The sequence below is a fragment of the Bombina bombina genome, chromosome 4 (assembly GCF_027579735.1).
Source record: "Bombina bombina isolate aBomBom1 chromosome 4, aBomBom1.pri, whole genome shotgun sequence".
Lineage (NCBI taxonomy): Eukaryota > Metazoa > Chordata > Amphibia > Anura > Bombinatoridae > Bombina > Bombina bombina.
Window position 1 is genome coordinate 689,518,450 of NC_069502.1, and position 15,061 is coordinate 689,533,510.

General features: G+C 39.4%; 1 protein-coding gene across 2 annotated transcripts in view; it reads right to left on the bottom strand.

Annotated features, from left to right (window-relative positions):
- The window catches only part of CDK19 (cyclin dependent kinase 19), a 437,090-nt gene that overhangs the window by 177,198 nt on the left and 244,831 nt on the right, over positions 1-15,061 (bottom strand). The window contains exon 4 of one of the 2 annotated variants that reach the window (XM_053710859.1): positions 10,896-11,036. In XM_053710859.1, the coding sequence (XP_053566834.1) occupies positions 10,896-11,036 (141 nt within the window). Of the gene's footprint in view, positions 1-10,763; positions 11,037-15,061 lie in introns of both variants that reach the window. The other variant, XM_053710858.1, reaches the window with a different exon arrangement.

Sequence of the window (15,061 nt, forward strand, 5' to 3'; positions counted from 1 at the left end):
ATCCACACCCAAAATAAAGTTTAACGAAAAACATAAGCAGAAGATTCAAACTGAAACCGCTGCCTGAAGTACTTTTCTACCAAAAACTGCTTCAGAAGAAGAAAATACATCAAAATGGTAGAATTTAGTAAAAGTATGCAAAGAGGACCAAGTTGCTGCTTTGCAGATCTGGTCAACCGAAGCTTCATTCCTAAACGCCCAGGAAGTAGAAACTGACCTAGTAGAATGAGCTGTAATTCTCTGAGGCGGAGTTTTACCCGACTCAACATAGGCAAGATGAATTAAAGATTTCAACCAAGATGCCAAAGAAATGGCAGAAGCTTTCTGGCCTTTTCTAGAACCGGAAAAGATAACAAATAGACTAGAAGTCTTACGAAAAGATTTCATAGCTTCAACATAATATTTCAAAGCTCTAACAACATCCAAAGAATGCAACGATTTCTCCTTAGAATTCTTAGGATTAGGACATAATGAAGGAACCACAATTTCTCTACTAATGTTGTTGGAATTCACAACTTTAGGTAAAAATTCAAAAGAAGTTCGCAACACCGCCTTATCCTGATGAAAAATCAGAAAAGGAGACTCACAAGAAAGAGCAGATAATTCAGAAACTCTTCTGGCAGAAGAGATGGCCAAAAGGAACAAAACTTTCCAAGAAAGTAATTTAATGTCCAATGAATGCATAGGTTCAAACGGAGGAGCTTGAAGAGCTCCCAGAACCAAATTCAAACTCCAAGGAGGAGAAATTGACTTAATGACAGGTTTTATACGAACCAACGCTTGTACAAAACAATGAATATCAGGAAGAATAGCAATCTTTCTGTGAAAAAGAACAGAAAGAGCAGAGATTTGTCCTTTCAAAGAACTTACGGACAAACCCTTATCTAAACCATCCTGAAGGAACTGTAAAATTCTCGGTATTCTAAAAGAATGCCAGGAAAAATGATGAGAAAGACACCAAGAAATATAAGTCTTCCAGACTCTATAATATATCTCTCGAGATACAGATTTACGAGCCTGTAACATAGTATTAATCACAGAGTCAGAGAAACCTCTTTGACCAAGAATCAAGCGTTCAATCTCCATACCTTTAAATTTAAGGATTTCAGATCCTGATGGAAAAAAGGGCCTTGTGACAGAAGGTCTGGTCTTAACGGAAGAGTCCACGGTTGGCAAGAGGCCATCCGGACAAGATCCGCATACCAAAACCTGTGAGGCCATGCCGGAGCTACCAGCAGAACAAACGAGCATTCCTTCAGAATCTTGGAGATTACTCTTGGAAGAAGAACTAGAGGCGGAAAGATATAGGCAGGATGATACTTCCAAGGAAGTGATAATGCATCCACTGTCTCCGCCTGAGGATCCCGGGATCTGGACAGATACCTGGGAAGTTTCTTGTTTAGATGGGACGCCATCAGATCTATTTCTGGAAGTTCCCACATTTGAACAATCTGAAGAAATACCTCTGGGTGAAGAGACCATTCGCCCGGATGCAACGTTTGGCGACTGAGATAATCCGCTTCCCAATTGTCTACACCTGGGATATGAACCGCAGAGATTAGACAGGAGCTGGATTCCGCCCAAACCAAAATTCGAGATACTTCTTTCATAGCCAGAGGACTGTGAGTCCCTCCTTGATGATTGATGTATGCCACAGTTGTGACATTGTCTGTCTGAAAACAAATGAACGATTCTCTCTTCAGAAGAGGCCAAAACTGAAGAGCTCTGAAAATTGCACGGAGTTCCAAAATATTGATCGGTAATCTCACCTCCTGAGATTCCCAAACTCCTTGTGCCGTCAGAGATCCCCACACAGCTCCCCAACCTGTGAGACTTGCATCTGTTGAAATTACAGTCCAGGTCGGAAGCACAAAAGAAGCCCCCTGAATTAAACGATGGTGATCTGTCCACCATGTTAGAGAGTGTCGAACAATCGGTTTTAAAGATATTAATTGAGATATCTTCGTGTAATCCTTGCACCATTGCTTCAGCATACAGAGCTGAAGAGGTCGCATGTGAAAACAAGCAAAGGGGATCGCGTCCGATGCAGCAGTCATAAGACCTAGAATTTCCATGCATAAGGCTACCGAAGGGAATGATTGTGACTGAAGGTTTCGACAAGCTGTAATCAACTTTAGACGTCTCTTGTCTGTTAAAGACAGAGTCATGGACACTGAATCCATCTGGAAACCCAGAAAGGTTACCCTTGTCTGAGGAATCAAAAGAACTTTTTGGTAAATTGATCCTCCAACCATGATCTTGAAGAAACAACACAAGTCGATTCGTATGAGATTCTGCTAAATGTAAAGACTGAGCAAGTACCAAGATATCGTCCAAATTAGGAAATACCACAATACCCTGTTCTCTGATTACAGACAGCAGGGCACCGAGAACCTTTGTAAAAATTCTTGGAGCTGTAGCTAGGCCAAACGGCAGAGCCACAAATTGGTAATGCTTGTCCAGAAACGAGAATCTCAGGAACTGATAATGATCTGGATGAATCGGAATATGCAGATATGCATCCTGTAAATCTATCGTGGACATATAATTCCCTTGCTGAACAAAAGGTAAGATAGTCCTTACAGTTACCATCTTGAACGTTGGTATCCTTACATAACGATTCAATATTTTTAGATCCAGAACTGGTCTGAAAGAATTCTCCTTCTTTGGTACAATGAAGAGATTTGAATAAAACCCCATCCCCTGTTCCGGAACTGGAACTGGCATAATTACTCCAGTCAACTCTAGATCTGAAACACATTTCAGAAATGCTTGAGCTTTTACTGGATTTACTGGGACACGGGAAAGAAAAAATCTCTTTGCAGGAGGTCTCAACTTGAAACCAATTCTGTACCCTTCTGAAACAATGCTCTGAATCCAAAGATTGTGAACAGAATTGATCCAAATTTCCTTGAAAAAACGTAACCTGCCCCCTACCAGCTGAGCTGGAATGAGGGCCGCACCTTCATGTGGACTTAGAAGCAGGCTTTGCCTTTCTAGCTGGCTTGGATTTATTCCAGACTGGAGATGGTCTCCAAACTGAAACTGCTCCTGAGGATGAAGGATCAGGCTTTTGTTCTTTGTTGAAACGAAAGGAACGAAAACGATTATTAGCCCTGTTTTTACCTTTAGATTTTTTATCCTGTGGTAAAAAAGTTCCTTTCCCACCAGTAACAGTTGAAATAATGGAATCCAACTGAGAACCAAATAATTTGTTACCCTGGAAAGAAATGGAAAGTAAAGTTGATTTAGAAGCCATATCAGCATTCCAAGTTTTAAGCCATAAAGCTCTTCTAGCTAAAATAGCTAGAGACATAAACCTGACATCAACTCTGATAATATCAAAAATGGCATCACAGATAAAATTATTAGCATGCTGAAGAAGAATAATAATATCATGAGAATCACGATGTGTTACTTGTTGCGCTAAAGTTTCCAACCAAAAAGTTGAAGCTGCAGCAACATCAGCCAAAGATATAGCAGGTCTAAGAAGATTACCTGAACACAGATAAGCTTTTCTTAGAAAGGACTCAATTTTCCTATCTAGAGGATCCTTAAACGAAGTACCATCTGACGTAGGAATAGTAGTACGTTTAGCAAGGGTAGAAATAGCCCCATCAACTTTAGGGATCTTGTCCCAAAATTCTAATCTGTCAGACGGCACAGGATATAATTGCTTAAAACGTTTAGAAGGAGTAAATGAATTACCCAAATTATCCCATTCTTTGGAAATTACTGCAGAAATAGCATTAGGAACAGGAAAAACTTCTGGAATAACCACAGGAGCTTTAAATACCTTATCTAAACGTTTAGAATTAGTATCAAGAGGACCAGAATCCTCTATTTCTAAAGCAATTAGTACTTCTTTAAGTAAAGAACGAATAAATTCCATTTTAAATAAATATGAAGATTTATCAGCATCAACCTCTGAGACAGAATCCTCTGAACCAGAGGAATCATCAGAATCAGAATGATGATGTTCAGTTAAAAATTCATCTGTAGGGAGAGAAGTTTTAAAAGATTTTTTATGTTTACTAGAAGGAGAAATAACAGACATAGCCTTCTTTATGGATTCAGAAACAAAATCTCTTATATTATCAGGAACATTCTGCACCTTAGATGTTGAAGGAACTGCAACAGGCAATGGTACTTTACTAAAGGAAATATTATCTGCTTTAACAAGTTTGTCATGACAATCAATACAAACAACAGCTGGAGGAATAGCTACCAAAAGTTTACAGCAGATACACTTAGCTTTGGTAGATTCAGCACTTGACAGCAATTTTCCTGTAGTATCTTCTGACTCAGATGCAACGTGAGACATCTTGCAATATGTAAGAGAAAAAACAACATATATAAAGCAAAATTGATCAAATTCCTTAAATGACAGTTTCAGGAATGGGAAAAAAATGCCAAAGAACAAGCTTCTAGCAACCAGAAGCAATAAAAAATGAGACTTAAATAATGTGGAGACAAAAGTGACGCCCATATTTTTTCGCGCCAAATAAGACGCCCACATTATTTGGCGCCTAAATGCTTTTTGGCGCCAAAAATGACGCCACATCCGGAACGCCGACATTTTTGGCGCAAAATAACGTCAAAAAATGACGCAACTTCCGGCGACACGTATGACGCCGGAAACGGAAATAGAATTTTTGCGCCAAAAAAGTCCGCGCCAAGAATGACGCAATAAAATGAAGCATTTTCAGCCCCCGCGAACCTAACAGCCCACAGGGAAAAAGTCAAATTTTAAGGTAAAAAATGTTAAATTAAAATGCATTATCCCAAATATGAAACTGACTGTCTGAAAATAAGGAAAGTTGAACATTCTGAGTCAAGGCAAATAAATGTTTGAATACATATATTTAGAACTTTATAAACAAAGTGCCCAACCATAGCTAGGAGTGTCACAGAAAATAAGACTTACTTACCCCAGGACACTCATCTACATATAGCAGATAGCCAAACCAGTACTGAAACGAGAATCAGCAGAGGTAATGGTATATATAAGAGTATATCGTCAATCTGAAAAGGGAGGTAAGAGATGAATCTCTACGACCGATAACAGAGAACCTATGAAATAGACCCCTTAGAAGGAGATCACTGCATTCAAATAGGCAATACTCTCCTCACATCCCTCTGACATTCACTGCACGCTGAGAGGAAAACCGGGCTCCAACTTGCTGCGGAGCGCATATCAACGTAGAATCTAGCACAAACTTACTTCACCACCTCCATCGGAGGCAAAGTTTGTAAAACTGAATTGTGGGTGTGGTGAGGGGTGTATTTATAGGCATTTTGAGGTTTGGGAAACTTTGCCCCTCCTGGTAGGAATGTATATCCCATACGTCACTAGCTCATGGACTCTTGCTAATTACATGAAAGAAATCTTCTTTTTTTACCTAGAGATGCTCAGGTGATATTTTCCTGTCAGCTTTTTACAGTTATACTGCATCAGTTTCAAGTGATTTAACGTACGAGTATTATGTCCCTTTAATAAATATCTACTTTTAAAAGAACATTAAACACTAAAATAAATTATAGATAGAATGAAGCATTCAAATATAAGATTAGTCTGAGAATAACATGTAGATGTATTTTTTAAAGTTTCATTAGCTGTTTAAATATTGACAAAATAAGAGTAATGTTTTAGTGTCTATAAAACAATAGGAGCTGCCATGTTGTAACTTAGGTTACCTTCTCTGCTGTGGCCAATTAGGGAAAGTTATAAATAGGTCACTAGAGTGTGCACTTCAATTGCTAACAGGAACTGAAAACCTCACAATTTCAGAATGGAATTACAGGCAAAGGCGACAAAATAAATAATGAAATTATATTGCAGAGTTTTTTATATATATATATATATATATATATATATATATATATATATATATATATATATATATATACAGGGAGTGCAGAATTATTAGGCAAGTTGTATTTTTGAGGATTAATTTTATTATTGAACAACAACCATGTTCTCAATGAACCCAAAAAACTCATTAATATCAAAGCTGAATAGTTTTGGAAGTAGTTTTTAGTTTGTTTTTAGTTATATCTATTTTAGGGGGATAGCTGTGTGTGCAGGTGACTATTACTGTGCATAATTATTAGGCAACTTAACAAAAAACAAATATATACCCATTTCAATTATTTATTTTTACCAGTGAAACCAATATAACATCTCAACATTCACAAATATACATTTCTTACATTCAAAAACAAAACAAAAACAAATCAGTGACCAATATAGCCACCTTTCTTTGCAAGGACCCTCAAAAGCCTGCCATCCATGGATTCTGTCAGTGTTTTGATCTGTTTACCATCAACATTGCGTGCAGCAGCAACCACAGCCTCCCAGACACTGTTCAGAGAGGTGTACTGTTTTCCCTCCTTGTAAATCTCACATTTGATGATGGACCACAGGTTCTCAATGGGGTTCAGATCAGGTGAACAAGGAGGCCATGTCATTAGATTTTCTTCTTTTATACCCTTTCTTGCCAGCCACGCTGTGGAGTACTTGGACGCGTGTGATGGAGCATTGTCCTGCATGAAAATCATGTTTTTCTTGAAGGATGCAGACTTCTTCCTGTACCACTGCTTGAAGAAGGTGTCTTCCAGAAACTGGCAGTAGGACTGGGAGTTGAGCTTGACTCCATCCTCAACCCGAAAAGGCCTCACAAGCTAATCTTTGATGATACCAGCCCAAACCAGTACTCCACCTCCACCTTGCTGGCGTCTGAGTCGGACTGGAGCTCTCTGCCCTTTACCAATCCAGCCACGGGCCCATCCATCTGGCCCATCAAGACTCACTCTCATTTCATCAGTCCATAAAACCTTAGAAAAATCAGTCTTGAGATATTTCTTGGCCCAGTCTTGACGTTTCAGCTTGTGTGTCTTGTTCAGTGGTGGTCGTCTTTCAGCCTTTCTTACCTTGGCCATGTCTCTGAGTATTGCACACCTTGTGCTTTTGGGCACTCCCGTGATGTCGCAGCTCTGAAATATGGCCAAACTGGTGACAAGTGGCATCTTGGCAGCTGCACGCTTGACTTTTCTCAGTTCATGGGCAGTTATTTTGCGCCTTGGTTTTTCCACACGCTTCTTGCGACCCTGTTGACTATTTTGAATGAAACGCTTGATTGTTCGATGATCACGCTTCAGAAGCTTTGCAATTTTAAGAGTGCTGCATCCCTCTGCAAGATATCTCACTATTTTTGACTTTTCTGAGCCTGTCAAGTCCTTCTTTTGACCCATTTTGCCAAAGGAAAGGAAGTTGCCTAATAATTATGCACACCTGATATAGGGTGTTGATGTCATTAGACCACACCCCTTCTCATTACAGAGATGCACATCACCTAATATGCTTAATTGGTAGTAGGCTTTCGAGCCTATACAGCTTGGAGTAAGACAACATGCATAAAGAGGATGATGTGGTCAAAATACTAATTTGCCTAATAATTCTGCACTCCCTGTATATATATAAGATTTATCATTTTATATTGCTATTTCAAAAGTGTTTAAGGTCCCTTTAAGTCCTGAACATACTCATAAAAAGAGACTATGGGGCATATTTAACAAAGGTCTGTCGGACCTGATCCGACAGTGCGGATCAGGTCCGACAGACCTCGCTGAATGCGGAGAGCAATACGCTCTCCGTATTCAGCATTGTATCAGCAGCTCTTGTGAGCTGCTGGTGCAACGCCGCCCCCTGCAGATTCGGTGTCAATCAACCCGATCGTACTTGATCGGGTTGAATTGCTGCGATGTGTGTCCGCCTGCTCAGAGCAGGCGGACAGGTTATGGAGCAGCGGTCTTTAGACCGCTGCTTCATAAATGGTGTTTCTGGCGAGCCTGCAGGCTCGCCAGAAACACGGGCCCTCAAGCTCCTTACGGAGCTTGATAAATGGGCCCCCAGATAATCCTAAAATAAATGTTGCCTTGTGATGAAACATCGCAAGTGGTGACTGCAGAAGTGCCTGTCTACATTTACCTCACTGTCTTGAAAAAAGTTGGTGAACCTCTAGAATAGCCAGCTCTGATAATTAGGTATTTTGAGATGTTCAATTCAATGAGAGGAAACTGATTTGTGAACTTTAAGGGTATTTCCCAACAAAAGAAACACAAACTGTTTGCAAACCCGTGTTAGGCAGACTTTGACTGTGAAAAAATAAATCATGTCTTTAAAAAAAAAACCATTTCTAAGTCTTTTAGTTGTTTCTACTCATATCGAAGGATAAGTTACAAACATTTTCCAGTAAAGACAGACCCCTGGGATCCATAAGCCTAGAACTGCCCCTCAAGTATGTTCTTTGCCTTCAGTTCACATTATTCTGTGGAGCGCAGTCATAAAAATAAATAGATGAGTGAGTTTTAGTGACAGTTTATTATTTCCAATCTTTTGCTGTCACATCTAGAGATATTGCAGGGACAGTTGCAGTGACTGAGGGAACATGTATCACAAATAGAAATTAATCATTAAATGTTGTGTGTTTGCTTATTTAGAATGGCTTTGCATTAGGACAATAATGAAGACCACATCATGTTTCAGACCAACTACATGCAGGAATATAAGCAATTACTAGGTTCACAAACTTTCCCTCACTGCCAAAAATTGGATTTTTAATAATAAGGTTAAGATATAAGTTAATGCGTCTCACTATCTTCAAGCAAAGAGATGGCATTCCAAGTCTGGCCTCTTTCAACATTCAACTTAAGTTCATTGAATTCAATTAAACTAGTGTGTGTGAATAACAAAAATCTCTAAGTTCTAAATGAAAACGTCTTTAATCAGTATAGAGAATCAAGAACTAATATGTTATTAATCTCACAAATGATTAATAAACCTTTCATTGGCTTGATGAGTAATCCATTTGCTGGTATTTTGTTGGAAGACAAACTTTGAAGAAACATGTTAATTATGCTTTACAATGGTTACCAATTGTTGACAAATCTGTTTTAAATTTAGGAGCCAGTAAGTATATTTAGGAGCAAGACATACTTTTAGGAGCCAGAAATTAGTATTCGTATATAAATATATGGAAAATAACCCAAAAAGTTAGGAGCCAGGGGTAAAATTTTAGGAGTCAATGGCTACCTGGCTCTTGGGTTTGTTAAGCCCTTAAGCTATTTTTAACTCTAGATTGGCAGCTCATTGCTTAGTAGAGATCTTCTATGCATAAGCTCCCAAGCACGTGTTCAGGTAGAGGATTATATGTCTAAAAAAATGATTATGCAAACTTATTTAATTGCACATCTCATTGTAAATTACTTGAAATAGTATACTGCTGGGGCTGTATAGCTCCAACATACTTTTTACTTCTATGTCCCTTTAATAAATCGTTAGAAGCGACATCCTATCATATACACAAACAAGTGTTACTATAACTTACAAAAGAAGGTATCAGGAACTCCGTCGAGTTCCTGATACCTTCTTTTCTATGTATTAACTTTTTGGGGACTACGAGGAGTCTCCCTTATTTTCAGGAACTACCCTTTTGGATCCAGTGGCACCCTAGAGATACTATTGTGTCACTAGCCTGCACACCTTTTATTGCCTGTCAGAGCCTCAGCTACCTCAACAGCTTCAACTGTGTTACCCATAGATCTTCTACTTAGCCTGGACATTACGGGCGGACGGCTCCCATGATCCTTCTGCACAAGCTCGAAGCAACACGTGATTGACCTTCCTGGGAGGAGCGCGGCAATACATGCCCACATCTTGGTTTCAGTTTCCAGATGATTCTGCAGCTGATGGTTCCCTGTGGCAACCTGGATTTGCTGGAATCAAAGAGCTATTCGCAGACATCAGGAGCGTACGTGCAGTAAGAAGGAGGTGAGCTTCAAAGGATTCTTTTGTTACCGGGTTTCTTTTGGTGACTGTTTTGTAAATTCTCTACATCTGGCTATAGGTGACAGGCTAAAACAGTAGGTCCTTACTACGATATCTGTGACAAGTATCTGGTGGCCTCTATGTACTTTGCTTTTGAGCTCTATGCTATGGGTACTTCATAATCAGAAACTTTCTGTGTTTGTTCATTAACTATTACTTACTAAGTAATATGTGGGAAAGCATGTCTGCCATATGAAATATAAATCCAACGTCTACCACTTAGGCCCTGATGAACGAAAGCTCTCCACTCTAGAGAGATGTCTTACAGACCCGCAAGGTCCCTCAAATCATTTTAGAAACGGAAATTTTAGCTTTAGAGTTTATATAGTTATGTGAGGTTCTGGATGTGAAGGAGAGAGAAATACATTGAAATATAATGCTTCAAAAAAAAAACTCTACCTATGGCGGCGAGATTTGATCCTTAGGCCCTTAGTCTCTGATAACATGAAATTAAATATGTAACATGGTATTATGTAGGAAACATATCTGCATCACGCAACAGTTCTATCTGTTAAACATAGACCATACATAATCTGTCAGGCACTAGACCAGAGTATCATATTATGGTTATAATAAGAATAATAGAAAAAGTGATGTCATTTTATAAACTCTTAAATGAGTCATGCTTTGTTACTGCTGTACATTGTTTAGAACGAGGCTTGACAAATTCCTTGAGCCTGGACAGCGCCTAAATGATTATTTCTAGTCCCTAACTTTTGACATTCACCATTTATCTATCCATGGATTCATTCTCTGTCTTCCAAAATGGGTTCTTGGTTCCACAATATTGTGCTAAATTTCATATAAATGTATCAACCTGGGTTTAAAAAAATATATATATATATACATACAACACACACAGACACAGTCTTACCACTCTTACATTGTACAACTGGTAACCTGCATCAGTACAACATTGATTGTTCTTCAATACCAGTTTTCCTTGAGGTTGCTGACATACAGCAGGACACTTAGGCATGATTGGCATTATAATATCTTTGCCTACCAGGTCTCGGTGAAGCACCCAGTTTGCGTGAAGGTAATGAATTCCATCTAGTATTTGATACAGTAAGGACTTGACCATCGATCTTGGAAGCTGCATGGGTTTTTTATTTGCTTTGGAGGCACGATGGAACTTGATGATATGCTAGAAAAGAAATTATTAAAATTGGCTTATTTATGTCAGCGTTGCTCTTTTTATTTCACTTAGGTTTTACTATATTAGCATAGTAACAAATGGTTCACACAACTTTAAATAGACAATAGACACCCGCATTTTTTTATAATTTACTTCTTTTACCAATTCTGTTTCTTTCTCTTTGTTAAAGGAGCAGTAATAAAACTACTGAGCTCTAGCTGAACACATCAGTAAGCCAATAACAATATGTGCATATATGTGCAGCTAGCTCCTTGCTCCTAAGCCTAACTAGGTATGCTTTTCAACAAAGGAAATGAAGCAAATAAGATATTAGAAGTAAATTGGAAAGTTGTTTAAAAACGTATGTTTTATGTGAACCATGAAAGAAAAAATGTGGGTTTCATGCCCCTTTACCTATATTATATTAGAAAGTAGACTTGGGCTGATACCATATTTGTTTTTATTCAATACTAATATCTGTTTCTGAACTTCAGTACTTTTTACCAGATACTTATAGCTTCAAATGTCCAATATATTTTTCATAATGTGTAGTATGAAGAGCACCAATGTATCAAAATACCTTTATTAAAATATAATTTTATAATATTGCAGTCTGTTTTTATCATTCATTAACTTCTAGCATTAACACTAGGGGGTAGATTTATTCCGCTCAACCTCGCTAAATGCTGACAGTATACGACAGACATCCTCAAACTTGGGCCTCCAGAGGTTTTGAAACTACATTTCCCATGATGCTTAGCCAGATGATATGCTGGCTAAGCATCATGGGAAATGTAGTTCCAAAACCTATGGAGGGCCAAGTTTGAGGATGTTTGGCATACGCTGTTGGTATTTAACATTGCACATGCATTTCACCATTCGGGGACGTCAATCATCCCGATCGGATCAGGATGATTTCAGTCTGCCACCTTTTGTTAAGGAGCAGCGGTCTTACGACTGCTGCTTCTTAAAGGGACACTGAACCCAAATTTTTTCTTTTGTGATTCAGATAGAGCATGCACTTTTAAGCAACTTTCTAATTTACTCCTATTATCAAATTTTCTTCATTCTCTTGTTATGTTTATTTGAAAAGCAAGAATGTAAGTTTAGATGCCGGCCCATTTTTGGTGAACAACCTGGGTTCTCCTTTCTGATTGGACAGCACCAATAAACAAGTGCTGTCCATGGTCTGAACAAAAAAAATTGCTGGCTCCTTAGCTTAGATGCCTTCTTTTTCAATAAAGATAGCAAGAGAATGAAGAAAATTTGTTAAATAGGAGTAAATTAGAAAGTTGCTAAAAATGGCATGCTCTATCTGAATCATGAAATAACATTTTTGGGTTCAGTGTCCCTTTAACCTCCGTCTCAGGCGGACCTGAAACGATGGGCTCCAAAGCAGCATCCGCTGCTATTTAAATAAATGGACCCCTAGGGCTTTTTCTGTAGTAAAAAAGACAACAAACAAAACTCAAACAATAGATTGACTAGGAGGAGGGTGAAACCGCTAATTATTAAAGGGATACTAAACCCAAAAAAAGTATTTCATGATTCAGATAGAGAACACAATTTTAAACAACATTCCATTTTACTTCTATTATCTAATTTGCTTAATTCTTTAGATATCCTTTATTAAAGAAATATCAATGCACATGGGTGAGCCAATCAGACGAGGCATATATGTGCAGCAGCCAATCAGCAGTTACTGAGCCTATCTAGATATGCTTTTCAGCAAAGTATATCAAGAGAATGAAGAATATTAGACAATAGAAGTAAATTAGAAAGTTGTTTAAAATGGCATGCTCTTCCTAAATCATGAAAGATAAAAATTGGGTTTAATGTCCCTTTAAGCTGCCCAATGAAGGATGTACATCAAAATAGTGATTATTAACCAATGGGTTTTTATTTTAACTGCTGAGGCACCATACAAGATAGATAGGCTAATACTTTGGAATAGTGGGTGCTAATGGATAGATAACCAAGCTAATATTGCAGTTCAAGTATAAAGCACTGTCACAAAAAGTCATGAAACACTGGGTTAAAAATGTAAAGAAGCAGGTGCCCCAAACCATTGCTTGGATTTATGAGCTAAATAAAGACTGTGTGGTATATTTATCAAGCTCCCTAATGGAGCTTGAAGCCTCGTGTTTCTGGCGAGCCTGAAGGCTCACCAAAAAATAGACTTAAGGCTCGCCAGAAACACAAGTTATTAAGACCGCTGCTCCATAAACCTGTCCGCCAGACAGACATCGCAGAAAATCAACCCAATCCAATACGATCGGGTTGATTGACACCCCCTACTGGCAGTCGTTTGGCCGCAAATCACGAGAACTGCTGGTGCAACGATAAATGCCAACAGCGTATGCTGTCGGCATTTATCGATGTGCGGCTGACATGATCCGTAATATCGGATCATGTCCGCTCGCACGTTAATAAATAGGCCCCTTTGCTTTTGGAGAGTGCAGCTTTCTATCTATTATATTGATTATTATTGTTGAGCCATGGGGAGCTAAATTTGACTTTATTCATATTCACAAGACTTCTTTCTATGGAGTGCTGGTTATATGTTTATTTTTTAAAGCAAACATGCAATAAAAATGTACTAGAATGGCAGCACCTCTGTGTATAGCGGCAGTTATGTGATTGGGACTGTACTAGAATGGCAGCACCTCTGTGTATAGCGGCAGTTATGTGATTGGGACTGTACTAGAATGGCAGCACCTCTGTGTATAGCGGCAGTTATGTGATTGGGACTGTACTAGAATGGCAGCACCTCTGTGTATAGCAGCAGTTATGTGATTGGGACTGTACTAGAATGGCAGCACCTCTGTGTATAGCGGCAGTTATGTGATTGGGACTGTACTAGAATGGCAGCACCTCTGTGTATAGCGGCAGTTATGTGATTGGGACTGTACTAGAATGGCAGCACCTCTGTGTATAGCGGCAGTTATGTGATTGGGACTGTAATAGAATGGCAGCACCTCTGTGTATAGCGGCAGTTATGTGATTGGGACTGTACTAGAATGGCAGCACCTCTGTGTATAGCGGCAGTTATGTGATTGGGACTGTACTAGAATGGCAGCACCTCTGTGTATAGCGGCAGTTATGTGATTGGGACTGTACTAGAATGGCAGCACCTCTGTGTATAGCGGCAGTTATGTGATTGGGACTATAATAGAATGGCAGCACCTCTGTGTATAGCGGCAGTTATGTGATTGGGACTGTACTAGAATGGCAGCACCTCTGTGTATAGCGGCAGTTATGTGATTGGGACTGTACTAGAATGGCAGCACCTCTGTGTATAGCGGCAGTTATGTGATTGGGACTGTAATAGAATGGCAGCACCTCTGTGTATAGCGGCAGTTATGTGATTGGGACTGTACTAGAATGGCAGCACCTCTGTGTATAGCGGCAGTTATGTGATTGGGACTGTACTAGAATGGCAGCACCTCTGTGTATAGCAGCAGTTATGTGATTGGGACTGTAATAGAATGGCAGCACCTCTGTGTATAGCGCCAGTTATGTGATTGGGACTGTAATAGAATGGCAGCACCTCTGTGTATAGCGGCAGTTATGTGATTGGGACTGTACTAGAATGGCAGCACCTCTGTGTATAGCGGCAGTTATGTGATTGGGACTGTACTAGAATGGCAGCACCTCTGTGTATAGCGGCAGTTATGTGATTGGGACTGTACTAGAACGGCAGCACCTCTGTGTATAGCGGCAGTTATGTGATTGGGACTGTACTAGAATGGCAGCACCTCTGTGTATAGCGGCAGTTATGTGATTGGGACTGTAATAGAATGGCAGCACCTCTGTGTATAGCAGCAGTTATGTGATTGGGACTGTAATAGAATGGCAGCACCTCTGTGTATAGCAGCAGTTATGTGATTGGGACTGTACTAGAATGGCAGCACCTCTGTGTATAGCGGCAGTTATGTGATTGGGACTGTAATAGAATGGCAGCACCTCTGTGTATAGCGGCAGTTATGTGATTGGGACTGTACTAGAATGGCAGCACCTCTGTGTATAGCGGC